Consider the following 21782-nt stretch of genomic DNA (forward strand, 5'->3'; position numbering starts at 1 on the left):
GTGTTGTTCCAGCATGGCCACAGTTAAATGACTGAAACAAGTAAATGAGAGTAAAAGAGTAAATAGCAACAAAAGTCTATAACCTGTTCACTAGGGGGATAGCTGAAAATATCTCCTAAACGTCATATAATACCTTTCATGTTGCAATTTCTGTAATAGGTGTGTCCGTTTTACGCCTGTGAAAGGAGACACTACCATGCGCACACCAACAGAGACACATACACATCCAAGTAATCTGCTGGTACCTTTAGCAAATAAACATTGACTAGCTGATCATTTACATTTCACTATACGCCACAAATATATAAAGTAATAATGTTATCTAGTACTACTCTTCGGACATAATCAAGTTTGTTTTTTTTGTTTTAGATAGGATATATGCGTGTGTGGGTATATACACGTATATCTGTATGTGTATATATATATACATATATATATATATATATATACTGGAACGCCGCCTTTAGTCTAGCACATCGTCTGCAGCACTTATTCTTTATAAGCCTATTATTTATTCTAACTTATTCTCTTTTGCCAAACCGCTAAAATACAGGGAGTAAACACACCTGTATCGGTTAAAACATCAACAACTACAGTCAATCGAAGATAATGACCAAACTGTCTACTCTTATCCACCAGTTCCAACACGGTTTAACAAAAAAAGAGACAAATTGCTTGACTAGATTTCACTGCAAAGCCAGTAACATCTATGAACTTCCCAAAATCTACAAAAGTTGAGCCATAAACAAAACCTGTAACAAGTTAACTTCTATAGTCATAAATATTCTACACCCGAGAGATCTCCGAATGAGGCCAATTATGGCCGATCCAGGTATGTAGATACGGTGGGCATTGGGTGCCTAACACTCGCAAATCTGAAGTCGCTAAAGGTGCAATAAATTGAACTTCGTTTCATTTAGAACTTAGGGATCTGCAAATGTGGGTATCTTGGAGATGCTTAAAGTGTTTGTTGTAGCTGTAATTGTCGCACACACACAAATGAATAAAAACACAGTCGATCACACACACGTACACACAGAAATAAAAACATTCACACAAACACAAACACTGAAATGAAAATGCCAACACACACTTTTACACACACACAAATAAAAACAGTCCCACGTACACAAACACACACACAAATAAAAACAGTCCCACGCACACAAACACAAAGAAATGAAAATACACAGCTACATATTCACACAAACACTGAAACGAAAACAGTTACATACCTACACATGCACAAACACACAAATAGAAATGAAAAATACAGTTACACATCCAAACACTCACACCCAAATATACGTGTTTCCAGAATGTCTCAGTTTTAAGGTCAACATATTTAAAACATAAATAGGTACGAGATTGTGTCTTTGCATGTATCTATATTCGTGAGTGCGGACGTGTGGGTGTTTGTGCGTGTGTGAGCACAGTCCACCTATACCCAAGGTGGTTGCATTGTCTTATGGGAACTGGCTGTGAAAGTTCCGGACCCCATTAATGAACTCATTTGCATACAAACAATGAGGGCTCAACTTGATACAAAATGGCTGACGGTTAGTAAGGAGAGACACAAATAAGTGAGAAGAAAACAAAGGACCACTGATGCGGTCACAGGAGTGTGACGAAAGAACTTTGGCCGAAATAAGATTAAGATTAATGTAAAAAATAAATATCACTGAAGCAAAATAACACCAAATATATAGTGCGTGTGTTTTTATTGGCTAAACTGGCAATATGACCATTCCGAAATATAACAATATATATATATACATATTGTTATGGATTTTGGCTAAGTGCAGTTCTTGGTGACCCACTTTGAGTGTGGTGCCGGCACGTCTGGAAGGAAATAGACAGTCCTTTGTTACTGGGAGACTGATGGCTTTGGATGGACCTTTCTGGCCTTGTGCGGTCGATTAGAGGTCGTTCTAAACACCCCTTGAAGAAGAGAGAAGAAAAGTAGTAAGAGAGATAGAGTATAAGGCTAAGGGACAGATGTGAGGAAGAATTAGCAGTGAGAGAGGATGAGGGGACAGAGAAGGACAGGCAGAGAGTATGGTAGAGCTGTCATGAGAGGGTGATAGGCAGCAGGCGAGAGATAGGCAGTAAGGGCAGAGGGCAAATAGAGAGGGTATAAGCGGTAGTGGGGAAGAGAGAGACGAAGTGAGGTTTTGGCAGTTGGAGTCGGTCGTCGAAGAAGGACAGTCGGATCTTGGAAGTCAGGACAAGGAGGAGGTGGAATCTTGGGAGCAAGCGTTGGGATGCAGGAGTTTGGCAAGCTGGAGTACCAGTATTGAGGGAGAGGTGGCGTGCAAGATGGGACACTGGCGATTCAGTTAGGAATTAAGGTATGTGATTATGTATTGATATGTGTCACGATGTAAAGAGACAGTGAAAAGAAAAGGAGAGAAAGAAGAGAGAAAAAGAAGGACTCTGATGTAGACGATAATGAACTTTGAATTGTAACGTGAATTGTTGTGATGCGAACATTGTATAATGTATCGAAGTGTTCTGAATGGACTGTGACGTATCGTGAACATTATGTGATCTGAACTTGTTTGTCTATGAACGCTGTTATATTGTTACATGCATGTTTAAATGCTTTGATCTGTTGCTGATATATATGACTTGTTGTGTCGTTACCGGACTGTTGTATTGAGTAGTCACGTGCATGTCCTCCTTTAAATGTTTGCCTTAAATGCTTTGATGTTGTAACCATTGATTGTCGTATAAACTAGTTGTTGAATATAAGCCAGTGTTGCCGTTTTGCCTTGCCTCTGTGCCTCTGTATCTTTCTGTGCTGCTGCGGTTGTTGTTGTTGTGTCTCTCCTCTCCTCTCCGACGAGTTTCCGTGGCGAGAACATTCGCTGATCAAGTCGGGCCTGTCTGAGGGATTCCGTACAGTTTTCGGAGGTCCCACCCGTCGTAACAATATATATATATATACATACATATACGTTTGTATGCCTCTTTATCCATCGAACATTGCTTGACAAACGATGCTGCTGTTTTCACGCACCTGTAACTGAACGGTTCAGCAAAAGAGAATAGGTCCTGGGCTCTATTTGTTTGACTGAAGGCGGTGCTCCAACATGGCCACAGTCAAATAACTGAAAGTAGCAAAAGTGAGTGAAAGAGTAATTAGCGAAAACAGTGTATATTCTGTTGTGTCTGGGGAGAGTCTTTCTCTTTTAGTGCCTTACTATTAAATACACACTCACCAGTAAAAATTCAAGGAGTGATATTTGTAGTGGCCACAGCCCATGGAGAACTAGCCAGTAGATTTAGAAAAGCTCTGAAAGAGACCAAACTCAACATTAAAATTGTTGAAAAGCCAAGGAACTCCGTCAGGTCACAATTATGAAGGACATGCCCGTTTAAGAATACCATATGCACAATTGATAACTGCATGGCATGTAGAATTAGCCCTGGTATTAACTGTAGAACTCGAAATGTAGTTTACAATATAAGATGCATAGAAGGTGCTTGTAAAGACATGAACATGATGTACATAGAGGAGACGTCCAAGAGCATTGCGGAACGGATAAATGAACATCTAAGACAACTTGACGACAGAAAACAGTCTTCTATACTCTACCAACATGCCAAAGACCACCATGGAGATAACTTGGGTTAACTTGACATCCGCATCTTATCTAAGCACCAGCCCTCATCCCTGCTTTTCAATGCTAAACCCGATATAAAACAGTCATCAACACTATAAATAAACCTGTTCAATCTCTACCCTCCTCATCACCCCAAATCCTAACCCCTAGTTCAAACTTTGATCTCTTACTTGACTATTCTCTCTAAAAACCCTTCACAAATCCTCAAGCTAACCCTAATATAGACTAAACTCTGAAAACCAATCCTAACAGCAAATCCACACCAAAATAAGAAAAACCACTTACCTTTGGCCATTTGGGATCTATAATACAAGGTATGATATGCAAACAACAAGCAAAATATCAACCAACATTTGAAAGTCAAGTTTTATCTATGTGTCGAATCATGAAATACACTTGTTTAATAAATACAGTTGTCCTTACATTTACACAGTGCATTGCTTCCACAAGTCATCAAACTAATCATTCTCATGCGAAATCAATTGTTTTTATTTATAAATAGAAACAAATTAATTATTGAAATTAATATAAGAAATACAATTAACGTGTATGTGTGTCATCATCATTTAACATTCGTTTTTCATGTTGTCATGGGTTGGACTATTTCACACTATCTGAGATGAATTACTACACGTACATCTAATGTTTGTTTTCACATGGTTTCTATGTCTGAGAAAAGTTTTGGTAACACTGACACTAGTAAAATTAAAAAGTAAATTTCAAGGATGAGTGGACTGCTAGTAGTGAGAGAGGTGGCTTCATCCTAACCTGTAGTATGATAGAGAGACAGGCAGAGGTGTGTCACTGTAGAGAAAGTACATGGCTACCCTGCATATATGTATGTATATAGGTAGACATCGATTAGAGCGCTTTCTCATTGCTAATATGTTAACATATGCCTGATGTGTGCTTTAAAAATAAAGTGCTTGCACTGGCACTAATTTCTTCAGATGATGAAAATCACGGAGAGGATCATAGCCCAACTAATTAGGAAAAGACTTAATCTAGATGAGATGCAATTTGGTTTTGTATCAGGAAGAAACACCAGTCATGATATATTTCTGGTAAGAAACCCCAGGAGAAGTACCTAACCAAGTATAAACCTATGTACTTGACTTTTGTTGGTATCATAATCATTCAGGTAATAACAGATGAATATAAAAGGACAGACCCTAGCAACTCCTCTATGCTGATTACAGGATTACAACTAAACACACATATATTACAATTTATTACATTACATTCAATTCGCCATATATTATTCCTTTTATTATCCATCATCTTTCCTTCACATTTCAGATATACTGAAGACCCTTTATTCATTGCTTCAGACTGCGTAAAATATTGGTGAAAGCAAACAGTTGTCAGACTTATTTATGACAAAAAGCGAGTCAGTATGACCAACGTACCCTGTCCTGCACCTGATTGTGCCATGAGTTGGCCTGTAAACAATCCATGGGAGAGAGTACTGACAAGCCTCATCGATCATCTGCAACAATGACACAGAATGTATGCACCTGCCACCGACAACAAATACAACCCCCTCCTCCAACTACACTACCATTCCCAGCCACTGAGGAAAAACGTTGTCGCCTGAGGAAGTTGCTGCTACAATAGTACAGCTCCAGCACATTCAACGTGTGCAACCATCGGCAATTCTCCAAGATGTCTGACCAACCGATCCGCTTAATGCTAAACCAGTCGCCCACCATACGCCCATACCAGTCCTGGTTCATTGGCAAGAGGAAGTAAAAGCAGGTCTCAACCGGAATGTTCCTCTTGGAGTTATCAAGCCTATAACCATTGGTACATCTATCACTTGGTGACAGACAATGGTGGTATGTCCTAACAGGTCTGGAAAACCATCTTAAAGGAGCATCGAATGGCGCACAGGCACATAACACTGCCCTATCAGCTATGAGCTGACATTGTACCTTCTTCCACAATTGGGGAGAATCGCCGCCATTGCATTTCCCCATGACAACTGCCACGCCAAAGTCGGTATTGAGACAATAAAGGGCCTCGTTACAGACAACAGACACCAATGGCTTCCTTAACACTGACAGTTTCCAGTGCACAATGCTACAATAAAGAAATACACCTGACTGGGACACACACTTGTCCCCAGCCATGTGCATCTTTGGCAGCCCTATACAATACTTTATTCCCATCCATCCCGGCAAGTACAAGCTACATTCCACATGGCATGAAACTATGACTTATTGAAAACAAGACCTGCGTAAACACAACATGAGTGTTACTGAACGGTTGTCAAAACACACATGCTCACTTCTTTCGAACTATGTCCTAATCCAGAGCCAAGTTTGACCCAATCCTACAAATGGGGGAAAACTGGTGCCATTTAGATGTACATTCATTGATCCGTACATGTTGAGAGTGGATGGATCAGGCCAAGTCACACTGTACAACAAAATTCCTCTGGAAGTATCTACTGCTTCTTCCCCACGCCCCACTGCTCATGGTGTCTGGACCACCTGCGTTCCCTACGCCAACACCAGTGATGAGACTACCTTCTCAACCGACTTTAACAGCACCTCATGCAGCTGCAACACCAATGCCCACTTCCCAACTCCAAAATTACCATGACCAGAAATGCATCTCACCACCTACCCACAGAGCGACGCCAACTTACCCCACCTTTACCACAAGTGGTCATACCCCAATACCCCTTGAAACCCCTGCTTTCAAAAGTGACCCTTGCCTGATGCAGTTTATCCTCCATCCAGCAATTGTCCTGTTTGTCGCTCTGCCAGACTCGCAAAGACTGACACAAAAGCCTGATGCACAACTGACACGTTGCTCCTTGATCGTCACACCGTCAATATTGATTAAGGGTCTCTTGCACTAATTATTATTTTCGTTAATCATTTAATACATATTATTAGTCTTCTTTGCTTCTCTCAAAGGAATTGGGGAGGGCATAGAGGATGACAACTGAACACTCATATATTATCATTTATTACATTACATTCAATTAGCCATACATTATTAGTTTCATTATCCAAATATTTTCCTTCACGTTTCAGGTATACCGAGGACCTTTTTTTTCATTGCTTCAATCAGTGTACATAAAGTGTTTGTGAAAGCAAAGAGTTTTCACACTTATTTACTAATGAGCTTCTTCTTATAGCTAAATCACTACCAGAACTAGAGAACAAATTGTGCGTACAGAAGCAAGGTCTAGAATTGAAAGGTCACAGAATTAACCTACCCAACCCTAACCCAAAGTCTTAGTAAGTAGGAAAACTGATAAATCGTAAAGCCCTTCAGGTACATGCCCATCCTCAATATGAAGGAAATAGGTAGGTAGATGTACTCTGTATAACACATAATAGGTGTAGCAATATCAGAGGAAGGTAAACTGGGAAAATATATTTTGTATGTGGAAGGTGCACATGTACAGTAAACACTAAAAGTGTACAGAAAATGGGCTTCATCAAATACCAGAGGAGTACGATAAAGATTGTTGAGCAACAAAGTCAGTAGCAGAGGTGGATGAGTGTGGCTGCAAGAATAAAAATAGGCTGAGCAAATTCAGAGAGCTCCTTCCTCTGTTTGGTAACTAAGGGTCTCTCCTTCAGAGTGAAAGCCAGATTTATTATACCTGTGCAGACAACTATGCTACATGGCAGAAGAAGCAGACATAAGAAGGCATTGGACAAGGTGGTAATGCATGATCTTTGACTGTTGAAACTTATAAAGGCAATGACTAATGACCGACACCTTTCATGACATGCCGTGCCTTAGAAGACAATATATTGTAATTAATTCCCATCAATTTTTTTCACAACCCCTGCCCACAACACTCATGGAGTGCTTGATGTTAAGAAGGGCATCCAGCCATAGAAACAATGACAAATCAGACTGGAGTCTGCTGCAGACCCTCAGCTTACCAGCTCTGATGAAACTGTCCAACCCAAGCCAGCATAGATAATGGACATTAAATGATGATGACAATTCTTTTTGTAAAACTTTTGCATTTTATGCTGAACATCTAGTTTAAAGTTAATTTTATACATTGAATTTTCATTTCCAGTGAAATCAATTTTAATATTTCAAATTCAAAAATATTTAACAGAATATAATGAGAAACTGAAGCAATTACTACTTCTATATTTGTAAAAACAAAAACAAAAAGAAAGAAATATAGGAAAATGAGCAAAATTGTGCTAAAGTGAAACTAAGAAACAATACTGTGTAAGGCAAGAGACAACTGTATTTTATGAAAGTACCATATTGCATAAACACAAAAAAAAGAAACTATTGCAGAGGGAATTAAACTGAAACAGATATCAACATGACACACACAACCCATGCTAGTATGGATAAAATGATTAGATATTTCTGTCGAGAGAAAATTCAATGACAATCTTATGCAACCAACAATAACCTCAAACTTATCAGATTATTGTAGATGAGCAACAACTCAAGAAAACCTGTCAAATTTCTATGTTCTTACAATGAATTAATTGCAAGTATTTAAGTATGTAGACAACATAATTTCATGTTTTATATGCATCAATACATGTGTAAAAATAAGTCTCATACCTACGTTCATTTTTCCATCCTAGCATGAGTTTGAAAAATATAAGATTTAATAGTTGGGTAACGTTGTCGTAGCTAATGCTAATTTTCTACTAAAGGTTTTCTTTTTCTTTCAAAGTGCAGTTGTAACAAATGATACATTTGTACACAAACATGACAAAAGTAAATAGATACCCATTAACACATTGTTTTATGGTTATTATAACTTGAAGAGGTTTATTTTTTTTATTAATTGACATTTATATGTTTCAGGTTCTATATGTAACTGTTTAATCATGCCATGTACAAAAGAAGCCTTAAAAATGTCCAATTTACAAAGAGGCCATATGCTGCGCCTATTTCAAGGCTGACTTAGCCTAAAACCACAGAAAACATTGTGATTCCACTTTCTACAGTAAATAGAGTAATTTTTCAATTCACTAAACGGGAAAGTAGTCCATATCACCTTACCCAGGTAGACTAAGGCCCTCTGACAGAACACTTTGCTTTCTTAAGAGAAGTGTGTAAGATAATCCTCATTGCAAGGCCTCCAATATAGCAGAATAAGTTGATGTCAGTCCCAGAATAGCTGTCAGTTATCTCTGCAAAATTGGCTATTATGGCAGAGCAGCAAGAAAGAAGACACTGCTTCGACCAGCCAATATCAAATGGAGAAAAGATTGGACAAGTGGGTAGAGAGGTCACTACACTTTGGGACACTGTCAAATTCTCTGATGAATCCAGATTTGCTGTATTTTCTGACACTGGTCGAATGTGGGTCTGGAGAATCAGTCACCAATATTTTCACGTGAATATATTGCAGCCAACAATGAAACATGTGATGGTCTGGAGAGCAGTTTGGAGCAATAGTCAATCAGAAATGGTGGAATGTGAGGGATACATAAACTCAGATAAATGTGTCCATATTATAGAAAAATCTTCTTCCTATAACCTCCAGGGGTAAAATGATTAAATAACACTATTTATGGAAGATAGGGCTTTCTTGCACAACTAAAAGACCCAGGATTGGTTGGAAGAGAATGGCATTAAAAAGCTTCCATAGCTAAGCCAATCACCAGATATGAACCCTACTGAACACCTCTGAGGCATGATGGATGGGATACCTCCTAAAAGAAAAAGAAAGCATCCTTAAAGCCAGATCTTTTGATATTACTGCAAGAAACTTGGCAAGAAAATCATGAAGAGAATATTCATCAGATCAGTAGCATGCCTGCTAGGGTCCTTGCATTTTTGAATGCAAGGACCTGTCTACTAAATATTAGATATTCACATTATAATAATTAATAAATAACTTAAATAAATTTTAACAATTATAAGGATGTCTATTTAATTCTGTCATGTCTACGTAGTTTTTGAAGCAAAACACAATGGAAACATTAATATTAAGACCTTTTCAAAAATCTCTCTCAAGCTTTTCATGCACACTAAGATTTTATTGACATTCATTCAAATTCACTCATTCCAACATGAACCAATTTTTTCCATCAAAAATTTGTGATGTTTTCACTGTCTCTAATTTGATCTAGATCCTCTAAGTGTCTCTAATGCATTCATGCCTTAATTTCAATTTGTTGCCTAGATTTTTCCTCAGGGCCAACTCACCAAACAGAAATTAATGAGAGACCTAATTGCCTTTCATCTTGATCACATAAATACTCCCACATATTTGTGCTCAAATACAGCATGCTCCACACTAGGAGATTGACAGTTACCCAGTATATGCAAAAATCGAACACACTTGCAGTACTAAACAAGCCATTACTATTGCATTTTCTGGCTTCATGTTTCCCAATTATATCCCAAACTTTTTATCTCTGCAAATGCTTTCATTGAAATCACCAAATATGAAGATTTAAGCAGCAGAAGAACACTGCATAGAAGCTTTTTTCATTAAAGATAAAATATTAGTCTTTTTTTCTCTTCAGAGGAACACATGGTTGGAGGGTAGACACTTACTAAGGTAACAAATCTCTTGTTTGACAATGGCAATCTCACTGACATCAAGGTAATCACTAAATCCAAAGAGTTCATAATCTTAGATGCCAATATTTCACAAACATTCAATGGTCTGTACTCTCTTGCAGTAGCAAGATGACACATAGGCACAGGCTGCAATACTGTGGGACACCTTCCAAGCCAGACCTTTCACTATCCATTCCACATCCCTTCTTGACATTACTCTAAATTATTTTGATTTTTCAATGAGTATTTTGCACTTTTTGTCAACAGTTACCTATAACATGCATCACATAATTGATATGGTGTATACACACACATGCAATAAGCTTCATATAGTTCCCATCAACCACTTTCACTAAAAATGCATTTGTTGATCTCTACCTATAGTCGAAGACTCTTGCCCAAAATGCCACACAGTAGAACTAGACCCTAAACCATGGCATTGGGAAACAAACATATTTTACATTTGCAAACATATATATCTTATGAAATTGTTCAATATACACAGAGAAACAGGTGTTCAATTTACAAACAGCTATGGTTAACTAACAGAAAACTTAAATTAACAAAAAAGTTATGTACTTACATACAGGTGAAGCTTCGCATGGGGATACTTGTTTTGGTAAAATATACATGTATAAACTGTTGTGGTGAGAGTCATTGGCACCCCTATGGGATTGGAAGAATGGACTAGCAAAACTCTTATAAAAAAATTAGCATATTGGTTGAGACAAAGAGAGTCATTGGGAGTTCATGGAAGTTGTTGACATTGTTCAGAGTTTCTATTTACTAGAGTATTGTGTTTAGTGGAGTAATCTGAAGTAGGTTGTGTGAAGACAGTTGTGTCTATCCCTGCTTCGTGAAATTTGCATATCCAACATATAGAAGGATATAAAATAAACAAAAGTTCGCATGTAAACCAATAAGTGTAATCATTCATTTGTTAACCCTGAAAGTAAAAATGAAAAACATCCTAATAGTAGCGAAAGGAAAATTTTGGCTTTAATATCAGTTCACTACTCTTTATTTGAAGTGACAAGCAGCCAAGTATTATACAAATGGAAACTTTTACATGTCTCAGGAAAGATATAAATGCAAGCAATGTGAGACCAACTTTCATTAAAACTACACAAGAAATTCATCAAAATTCATTCACAGATTTTATTCTATTAAACTTAAGATGGTGGAGAGGCACAATTGTTAGAGTGTTGGCAAAATACCTTCCAATATTTCTACCAGCTCTTTATATTCTAGTTTCAAATCCTGTTGAGGCTAACTTTGTTCTCTTCCTTTCATCGTTGATAAAAAAAGTGCAAGTCAAGTAATAAGATCAATTTAATCAATTAACCACTTCCTCTAAAATTTGAGGCATTCCCCTGTTTTACAAACATGACCAATTAATCAAATGACTTGGGAAAATAAATCTGCATGTTAGGAAACAGGATAGCTTTCCTGTCATTCAAATATTCGTGAAATTTACAATATACCATAATTTCAGCAATTCACATAGTCATATTGTAAGAGAGTTCATCATCATTTCACTAAAGATGCATACACTAATATAGAAACTGATATTAATTAAGAAATCTTAACCATAAACAATATTTTTTATGCTATTTCACCAATGAGCAACTAATAAGGCAGAGTTTAAATCCATGCTTCCTTCACCAGTTTATCATATGGCTCTCAATCCATTCAAGCCTTTATTGCAAAACAGCTCAGTTTGCTAATTCTTTACAAAGGGCAGTACAGGTGAGAAACATAAAATGGACAAAATGAGTGATGAGTAGCAATAAAAAACATAAGCATCTATCTATTTATCGAGCTATCAAGCAGTCTATCTTTCTAGGTGTTTGGTAGTTGGTATGTCTATTCTTCTGACTCTATCTATTTCTGTCTATATATTTATCTATGTTACAATCTGCTTCTCTCTCTCTCTCTCTCTCTCTCTATATATATATATATATATATATATAAAGAGAGAGAGAGAGAGAGAGAGAGAGAGAGAGAGAGAGAGAAAGAGATGTACTTGCATAGCGAGTGGCAAGGTAACAGTCAAGTATACAAATTGAACTGACACATATTACATAAACATACGTTCGCAAGTACATACACATGTACACACACAGACACGTCTATTTCTCCTAAATACTCACAAGTACATAAGTACATACATACATGCGTATAGGCATGCGCACATACATGTACACATATACATACATACATACGTACGTACATATATATCATGAACTAACTGTTACTTTCTCAGATGCAGCACGGAATTTTGTCAGTGAAGAAGTCGCAGTCTCAAAACAACGAAAATATTTTGACAAATTAAATTTAAATATTAAAGTGAATCTAACGGTTTTTGTGTGTTTCTTAAATGGCTTATAAACACCTTCCATGCTGCAATTGTTTTCGTTCCAGTACAGCAAAGTTTACCCTTACTAAATCCAAATTCCTGTCAGCTTTCTCTAATTACACCCAAGGCATAAACAAAAACGAACAAAATAAAACCCGTGATCTTGACACCAAAATTAAGAAAGGCCATAACAAATTAAAAAATAGAGAGATTGTATGCTTCTCGACTGACAAATCAGTTAGAATGTCTGTTGACAACTTATCTAATTACATTTCGAACATGCAACCACACATCACAACAATAACATAAACAACAACACTCGAGTACATTGAAAGCGAAAAAGTCCTTAATGGGGATGTGGAGTATCATTCTCCAGTCTAATAATAATTTCTTACTTACTTCTTTCACTCTGCAGGACCAATATTCAATAAAAATTTCAATAAAAAACTGAATCTCGCGCCATTCAAATCATACAGACGACAATCCCACAATGCTTTGCGAAAAGTCAGACACCAATTTTCAGCTGCCATAGTTCCGTATTTCCTCGATGTAAATTAATTCGTAATTCCTTTTTTGTGTCTGCCAAAAATCCCCGTTTTCGGAAAATTGCCAAAAATCGGCATTGTGAAACTTTGTCCCCGCCTTTCCCCCCAACTTCTTCAGTTTTGACTTTTTTTCCCACATGTTGACTGCGGCTATGCTGGAGCACCGCCTTTAGTCGAAACAAATCGATCCCAGGACTTATTCCTTGTAAGCCTAGTACTTATTCCATCGGTCACTTTTTGCCAAGGCGCTCAGCTTCGTCGACATAAACACACCGACATCGGTTGTCAAGCGAATGTGTGTGTGTGGGGGGGGGGTGACTAGCACACACGCACACTCACACATACACATGAAGATTTCCATATAAGAGATTTGACTGCTGTTTCTAGCATATCCAGATTTCACTGCATTTTTTAGTAGTCCACCCTCCTGGAAAATGAATAAAACCAGTCGTGTGTATGTGTATATATATGAGTGGCTGTGTGGTAAGTAGCTTGCTTACGAACCACATGGTTCCGGGTTCTATCCCACTGCATGGCACCTCGAGCAAGTATCTTCTACTATAGTCTTGTGAGTGGATTTGGTAGAAGAAGCCCGTCGTTTATTTATATATATATATATGTGTGTGTGTGTGTGTGAGTGTGCGTATGTATGTCCCCCCCCCCAACATCGCTTGGCAACCGATGCTGTGTTTACGGCAAAAGAGACCGATAGAATAAGTACTAGGCTTACAAAGAATAAGTCCTGGGGTCGATTTGCTCGACCAAAGTCGGTGCTCCAGCAAAAAAGAGAGAAAAACACGTTTTCACTCTCTAAATATCGATTTCTTTCATAAACAACTAAGTTGATTTGTTATTGGACTCCTAGACTGAACAATTGCATGATCTTGTATGGATCTGAGAGTAATTTGACTGCTATTTCTAGCCACCCAACGTTAGCCTTGTTAATCATGTGAAAACTAAAGAACTGAAAGTTATTTTAACAGTTGACAAACCAAATTCTAGTCAAGAACTCGTTTAAAAATTGCTGAGCCTTAACAGAAACCATTAACATTTGAAGTTATAGACTTTTTTTTTAAAGGTGTGTGTGTGTGAATGTAGGTGGTAGAAAGAGGTCTCTGGTTTAAGAATCAATATATTTATCCCAATACATCATAATTGACACAAAACTTAAGAAGATAAATGGTTTATGAAAAACAATAGTTGAGCATTTTCAGAGAGATTTTAATCCAGTCAACACAAGGCCCGCAATTTTAGGTGGGGAAAGGTTAGAAGATACCATCGACCCCAGTACTTAACTTGTACTTAATTTTATGAACTCCAGAGAAGAGGGCTGAAGGGTAAAATTGACTACAGCCGAATTTGAACTGAGATTGTATAGAACCAGAAGAAAGCATTTAGGGGCTAAAGAAGTTAGCTCTTCGTTTTTACCTGACCTGATAAGAATAGTAAACAAATCTACTAGAAATCAGATCTGACCATCTTGTAATGTTGTCAGGTATAATGCACACTGCCTTAGAAAATACTAATCCTGAAAAATAAGCGGAGGTTAAGTACAGTTGGGGACCTTTAAAGGCCTTGCCCAATCGAGTGTGACTGAGGGTTAATCAGAAAAATATCTTTTATTAAAATTAGCTTTAATTATAGGTCTGTATGATCAGGGACAACTTGGAGGAAAGTGGAAAAACAATAACAAACAACAACAACAATATTAATAATAATAATTTCTTGCCTTTTCCTCATGCTTTAACCAATCTTGGTCAACCCAATAAAGTGATAGGTTTCGATTTACTTGAAATTCTCTAAACAGAGCCGGAGGCATGAACGAGTCTAAAAACACTTCTGAATCAACAACAAGTTTAGCAGCGAAGTCTTTGAATTCCATTTTAGATGTCGGACATTTCTGGAAAAGAAAGACTAGGTTGTGTGGAGAAATCTCACTTGAAACAACGGCACTGTGTTTTCTGGAAGACCGAATACTACTCCTTCCGATCTTCCTGACAGGAGATGTGATGTCTGGACTTTCCCAATGGAAGTCGTAGACAGCGTAGGATAAAGTCCTTTTCAAACATTCAGCTGCTGATGGAGTGTTTGACTTCCTCCTTTCGGAAGAATCTCCACTGTTGACCTTGCTGTCAACTTTACTCCCTGATTGGGTCGGCGCGCTGGAACCATCACCTTCGAACTCTCTTTGTAATTCTTTTTCGAATTCTTCGAAATGTCTAAGTTTGAAATCGTTGAATTTGTGATGTTCAGTCTTACCGGTAAGTTTTCCAGAATCAAAAAATTTATAACCCCACTGGAGCGATGCCTGTTTTCGTTTCAAATACACGATCTGTTGACTCTGTTCCTTTAAGTTTTCGGCCGAACAGTCATTCGGATCTTTACACTGGTTACTATTACCAACTAAATGATTAACAGCACGCTTAAACGACTGTTTAAATTTGAACTGATATCCCTAGCAGAGCTTGAGGTGTCGTGATCTGAAGTAACATGAGGTTGAATCTGTGAAAACAGATAAGAAAGAATACGAAATGATGAGGCAGATATGGATTTCCATGTGTATGATTTCGGTGGATGAATTTCACAGATTCACAAAAAAAGCTAAATGTTTTACTGTAACACATAATGCTTGTTACCAAAAGAAAAAGTCTTTAATGACTAGTATAAGATATTTAAATATGAAAAAGTTCTTAATAAAAAGACTAAGAAATATTAATAGTGAAATAGCTCTTAACTATTAGTGTGAAAATTAGATGAAAAGCATTACCTTGAAGAGCAGAGGTTTCAGTAAATTGTCAAATTGCTTTTCTTTCTGCAAGCAACAACCAATGTAAACAAGAGCCAACTGCTTCCCAATCGCTCAATTTTTCTCCTTTTTACGATATCTAGTAGCAATTTCCTCCTTGGGTTTGTTCAGCTTCTTATCTTTTCTCAAGCTAAACCAGTCACCTTATTTCCCGCCTTGTAACTGGACTCAGTAAAGTAAAAAGCAGAACCGAAAGGCAGCATACATTCTTGCCAGCTATGCCCTACACTTTAACAATTATATATAAATATATATCTACACTGCTGAAATATTACCCTCGCATGCTGTCAAGAGTTGAGGCTGCTTCCAGTGAAGATTAAAAGAAAAAGATCTCTCGATATTAATGTCGTTTTGACAGAGAAAGTGGTCTATGTGAATGGCTGGCCAAACAAGCTACCGTTCAATGAAAGTTTCAAAGAGAAACTTCCTGAACTTTCATTAATACAAGCATGCCGAGTTCGGATAAAGGGTTGCCTTTTTCTGGGAACTAATTGGGATTTATAATATTGTTACTATCGGAAATTATTGCTCTCCTTTACGAATTTTCGCTTTACAAGCAATCGTTGGGAACAAATTAACTCGTATATCGAAGCATTCTATATATATATATATAATATATATATATATATAGAATGCTTCGATATACGAGTTAATTTGTTCCCAACGATTGCTTGTAAAGCGAAAATTCGTAAAGGAGAGCAATAATTTCCGATAGTAACAATATTATAAATCCCAATTAGTTCCCAGAAAAATATTTTACCTATAGAACTTATAATAATCGTAACTAAATATCAATAAAACAACAGTGGAATGTAAAGTAAAATGACTATCGAGATCATTTATAATAAAAAAAAAAAATTTTAATAGTCTTCTTGAACACTTTTACTCGCCCTAGACTCGCGCACACTACACTTGCAGACACGATCGCCTATTCACAAGCATTCGTAGACGGACTTGTAGATTTCTTTTTAAAAAACAAGTTTAAAGTTGTTAGCTTTGTTTCGCTCTCTATAAATTTCTCGATAACACGCAGAAGCATTTGTTATGGTAGTAGAAACTTTTGTACTTCGTTCAATATTTAGATCTGGCGCTTGAAAAATAGAATTCGTAAACCCGGGCTCTCGTAAAGTGAGGTATTATCCTCATTCTCCCTCTAACTCTCTCGGCTTCTCTCTCATTCTCCCTCTTTCTCTCAGCTTCTCCTTCTTACTCTCTCTGCTTCTCTCTCATTCTCCCTCTTACTCTCTCTCATTCTCCCTCTTTCTCCCTGCTTCTCCCTCTTACTCCCTCTGCTTCTCTCTCATTCTCCCTCTTTCTCTCTCTGCTTCTCTCTCATTCTCCCTCTTACTCTCTCGGCTTCTCTCTCATTCTCCCTCTAACTCTCTCTGCTTCTCTCTCATTCTCCCTCTTACTCTCTCTGCTACACTCTAATTCTCCCTCTTACTCTCTCAGCTTCTCTCTCATTCTCACTCTTACTTTCTCTGCTTCTCTCTCATTCTCACTCTTACTTTCTCTGCTTCTCTCTCATTCTCCCTCTTACTCTCTCTGCTTCTCCCTCTTACCCTCTCTGCTTCTCTCTCATTCTCACTCTTACTCTCTTTGCTTCTCACTCATTCTCCCTCTTTCTCACTGCTTCTCACTCTTACTTTCTCTGCTTCTCTCTCATTCTCCCTCTTACTCTCTCTGCTTCTCCCTCTTACCCTCTCTGCTTCTCTCTCATTCTCCCTCTTACTCTCTTTGCTTCTCACTCATTCTCCCTCTTTCTCACTGCTTCTCCCTATTACTCTCTCTCTCTCTGCTTCTCTCTCATTCTCCCTCTTACTCTCTCTGCTTCTCTCTCATTCTCCCTCTTACTCGCTCTGTTTCTCTCTCATTCTCCCTCTTACTCTCTCTGCTTCTCTCTCATTCTCCCTCTTACTCTCTCTGCTTCTCTCTCATTCTCCCTCTTACTCTCTTTGCTTCTCACTCATTCTCCCTCTTTCTCACTGCTTCTCCTTCTTACTCTCTCTCTGCTTCTCTCTCATTCTCCCTCTTACTCTCTCTGCTTCTCTCTAATTCTCCCTCTTACTCTCTCTGCTTCTCTCTAATTCTCCCTCTTACTCTCTCAGCTTCTCTCTCATTCTCACTCTTACTTTCTCTGCTTCTCTCTCATTCTCCCTCTTACTCTCTCTGCTTCTTCCCTCTACCCACCCCTCTGCTTCTCTCTCATTCTCCCTCTTACTCTCTTTGCTTCTCACTCATTCTCCCTCTTTCTCACTGCTTCTCCCTATTACTCTCTCTCTGCACTCTCTCATTCTCTCCCTTTACTCTCTCTGCTTCTCTCTCATTCTCCCTCTTACTCTCTCTGCTTCCCTCTCATTCTCCCTCTTACTCTCTCTGCTCTCTCTCATTCTCCCTCTTACTATCTCTGCTTCTCTCTCATTCTCCCTCTTACTCACTTCTGCTTCTCTCTCATTCTCCTCTACTCTCTCTTCTTCTTCTCCCTCTTACTTCTCTCTGCTTCCCTCTCATTCTCCCTCTTACTCTCTCTGCTTCTCTCTCATTCTCCCTCTTACTCTCTCTGCTCTCTCTGCTTCTCTCTAATCTCCCTCTTACTCTCTCTGCTTCTCTCTAATTCTCCCTCTTACTCTCTCAGCTTCTCTGTCATTCTCACTCTTACTCTCTCTGCTTCTCTCTCATTCTCCCTCTTACTCTCTCTGCTTCTCCCTCTTACCCTCTCTGCTTCTCTCTCATTCTCCCTCTTACCCTCTCTGCTTCTCTCTCATTCTCCCTCTTACTCTCTCTGCTTCTCTCTCATTCTCCCTCTTACTCTCTCTGCTTCTCTCTAATTCTCCCTCTTACTCTCTCTGCTTCTCTCTAATTCTCCCTATTACTCTCTCTCTGCACTCTCTCATTCTCCCTCTTACTCTCTCTGCTTCTCTCTCATTCTCCCTCTTACTCTCTCTGCTTCTCCCTCTTACTCTCTCTGCTTTTCTCTCATTCTCCCTCTTACTCTCTCTGCTTATCTCTCATTCTCCCTCTTACTCTCTCTGCTTCTCTCTCATTCTCCCTTTTACTCTCTCTGCTTCTCTCTCATTCTATCTCTTACTCGCTCTGCTTCTCTCTCATTCTCCCTCTTACTCTCTCTGCTTCTCTCTCATTCTCCCTCTTACCCTCTCTGCTTCTCCCTCTTACTCTCTCTGCTTCCCTCTCATTCTCCCTCTTACTCTCTCTGCTTCCCTCTCATTCTATCTCTTACTCTCTCAGCTTCTCTCTCATTCTCCCTCTTACACTGCTTCTCTCTCATTCTCCCTCTTACTCTCTCTGCTTCCCTCTCATTCTCCCTCTTACTCTCTCTGCTTCTCTCTCATTCTCCCTCTTACTCTCTCTGCTTCTCTCTCATTCTCCCTCTTACTATCTCTGCTTCTCCCTCTTACTCTCTCTGCTTCTCTCTCATTCTCCCTTTTACTCTCTCTGCTTCTCTCTCATTCTATCTCTTACTCGCTCTGCTTCTCTCTCATTCTCCCTCTTACTCTCTCTGCTTCTCTCTCATTCTCCCTCTTATCCTCTCTGCTTCTCCCTCTTACTCTCTCTGCTTCCCTCTCATTCTCCCTCTTACTCTCTCAGCTTCTCTCTCATTCTCCCTCTTACTATCTCTGCTTCTCCCTCTTACTCTCTCTGCTTCTCCCTCTTACTCTCTCTCATTCTCCCTCTTACTCTCTCTGCTTCTCTCTCATTCTCCCTCTTACTCTCTCTGCTTCTCCCTCTTACTCTCTCTGCTTTTCTCTCATTCTCCCTCTTACTCTCTCTGCTTATCTCTCATTCTCCCTCTTACTCTCTCTGTTACTCTCTCGCTTCACTCTCATTCTCCCTTTACTCTCTCTGCTTCTCTCTCATTCTATCTCTTACTCGCTCTGCTTCTCTCTCATTCTCCCTCTTACTCTCTCTGCTTCTCTCTCTCATTCTCCCTCTACCTCTCTGCTTCTCCCTCTTACTCTCTCTGCTTCCCTCTCATTCTCCCTCTTACTCTCTCTGCTTCCCTCTCATTCTATCTCTTACTCTCTTTTCTCCTTCCCTCAGCTTCCTCTCTCATTCTCCCTCTTACACTGATCTGCTTCTCTCTCATTCTCCCTCTTACTCTCTCTGCTTTTCTCTCATTCTCCCTCTTACTCTCTCTGCTTATCTCTCATTCTCCCTCTTACTCTCTCTGCTTCTCTCACTTGCTCTCTCTGCTTCTCTCTCATTCTCCCTCTTACTCTCTGCTTCTCCCACTTACTCTCTCGGCTTCTGTCTCATTCTCCCTCTTACTCTCTCTCTGCTTCTCTCTCATTCTCCCTTTTACTCTCTCTGCTTCTCTCTCATTCTATCTCTTACTCTCTCTGCTGATCTCTCATTCTCCCTCTTACTCTCTCTGCTTCGGAACGATGTTCATGAAACTAGTAGTGTCATTTCACAACCAAAATCTAATTCTGTTTCTGGTGAGGAAGATGCTTCTCATAGAAACAGTGTCTCCACATCATTAAATTTACCAACAAAGGTTTTACAGACTCCTTCTCCAAAGCCCTCTGTACAGTCTTCTACACCAGATTCTTTAGATAAGTGGAAACGTAAAAAGTACTATTATTGCAACAAAAAGAAATCGTCTAACATTTGTCATTCATCTTCAGTTTCCAATCAAGGTGTTGCAGATAAGTCGAACAGGTGTTTACGTTTGGACACTGATTATGAAACTTTTCTCGATCTCCTTGGTAATAAGCATTCAAAGCGGAAAGCTGGGGTGGATTCCAATGGGGCAGGTTTCTTGACCAAGAGAAGAAGATATAACAACTAAAGTCTTCAAACTTCATATAGCAAATTAAAAAAATTGGAAGTTTACTTACAAGTACATAAGTTAGTTTAAAGTTTTTATTTGTTTTTTTTTAAGTAGCTTCCAACAAAAATTTCATTAAAGTTTTAAAATGTAAAACTAATATATTATTAAAAAAAAAAAAAGGTAAACATTTAAAAAATTATTTTGAGTTAAGTTTTATTGTTCATGCCATTACTTTAACATTATCTTGGTCAGTAGATTGCAGCCAACATTAATTAATCCATTGCCTTTGCTGAACTGCTAAGTTACGGATATAAACACACCAACAAAGTGAGTGAGTGTTTTTTAACAAAATAAACAATTTATTTTTCTAAAAATTTATGTTTCTGGAAAAACAGCGACTGGGTGGCAAAGGGAAAGTGCTAAATATATGCAAAGGAGAAAACTGTATTAGTTGTGTGATCTGAATGAATGGAAGAAGTGGTGAGGTTATATATATAATGAATTATTGTATATAGGCATAAGAGTGGCTGTGTGGTAAGTAGCTTGCTTACCAACCACATGGTTCCAGGCTCAGTCCCACTGTGTGGCACCTTGGGCAAGTGTCTTCCACTATAGCCACTGGGCCAACCAAAGCCTTGTGAGTGGATTTGGTAGACAGAAACTGAAAAGAAGCCCATCGTATATATGTATATATATGTGTGTCTGTGTTTGTCCTCCCAGCATCGCTTGACAACCGATGCTGGTGTGTTTACATCCGTAACTTAGCAGTTCAGCAAAAGAGACCAATAGAACAAGTTATTAGGCTTACAAAGAATAAGTCCTGGGGTTGATTTGCACGACTAAAGGTCATCAGAATAAGTAACCAAAACTGCCTGAACAGGAAGTGAACGATGAATAAGTAGAAACAACGAAAAAAAGAAAAAAAACAGGGGTGGGGCATCAGGTGTATTGCTGACAAAATTTCAGGAAGCATGGAAGTTATGAAGGATGTAGCAGCTGGTGCAAGTAGTTTATCCCATGCTTCAACAATTCTGAGCACAAAAATGTGTTTCCAAAAATAATGGGAGTGATTTTTTTCTTTTAGGGGGGGGGGGGGCAATGTCAGATTTGATAAGAAAATAAA

General features: G+C 38.6%; 1 protein-coding gene across 1 annotated transcript in view; it reads right to left on the reverse strand.

Annotated features, from left to right (window-relative positions):
- Positions 1–20693, reverse strand: part of LOC118767473 (treslin-like) — a 30148-nt gene extending 9455 nt beyond the window's left edge. Inside the window, exons 1-3 of the mRNA XM_036512094.1 lie at positions 20556–20693; positions 14791–15516; positions 1365–1369 (exon numbers count right to left, since the gene is read on the reverse strand). Of these exons, the coding sequence (XP_036367987.1) occupies positions 1365–1369; positions 14791–15516; positions 20556–20693 (869 nt within the window). The remainder of the gene's footprint in view (positions 1–1364; positions 1370–14790; positions 15517–20555) is intronic.
- Between the last annotated feature and the right edge of the window lie 1089 nt (positions 20694–21782).

This window comes from Octopus sinensis, linkage group LG22 (assembly GCF_006345805.1).
Source record: "Octopus sinensis linkage group LG22, ASM634580v1, whole genome shotgun sequence".
NCBI classification, from domain to species: Eukaryota; Metazoa; Mollusca; class Cephalopoda; order Octopoda; family Octopodidae; genus Octopus; species Octopus sinensis.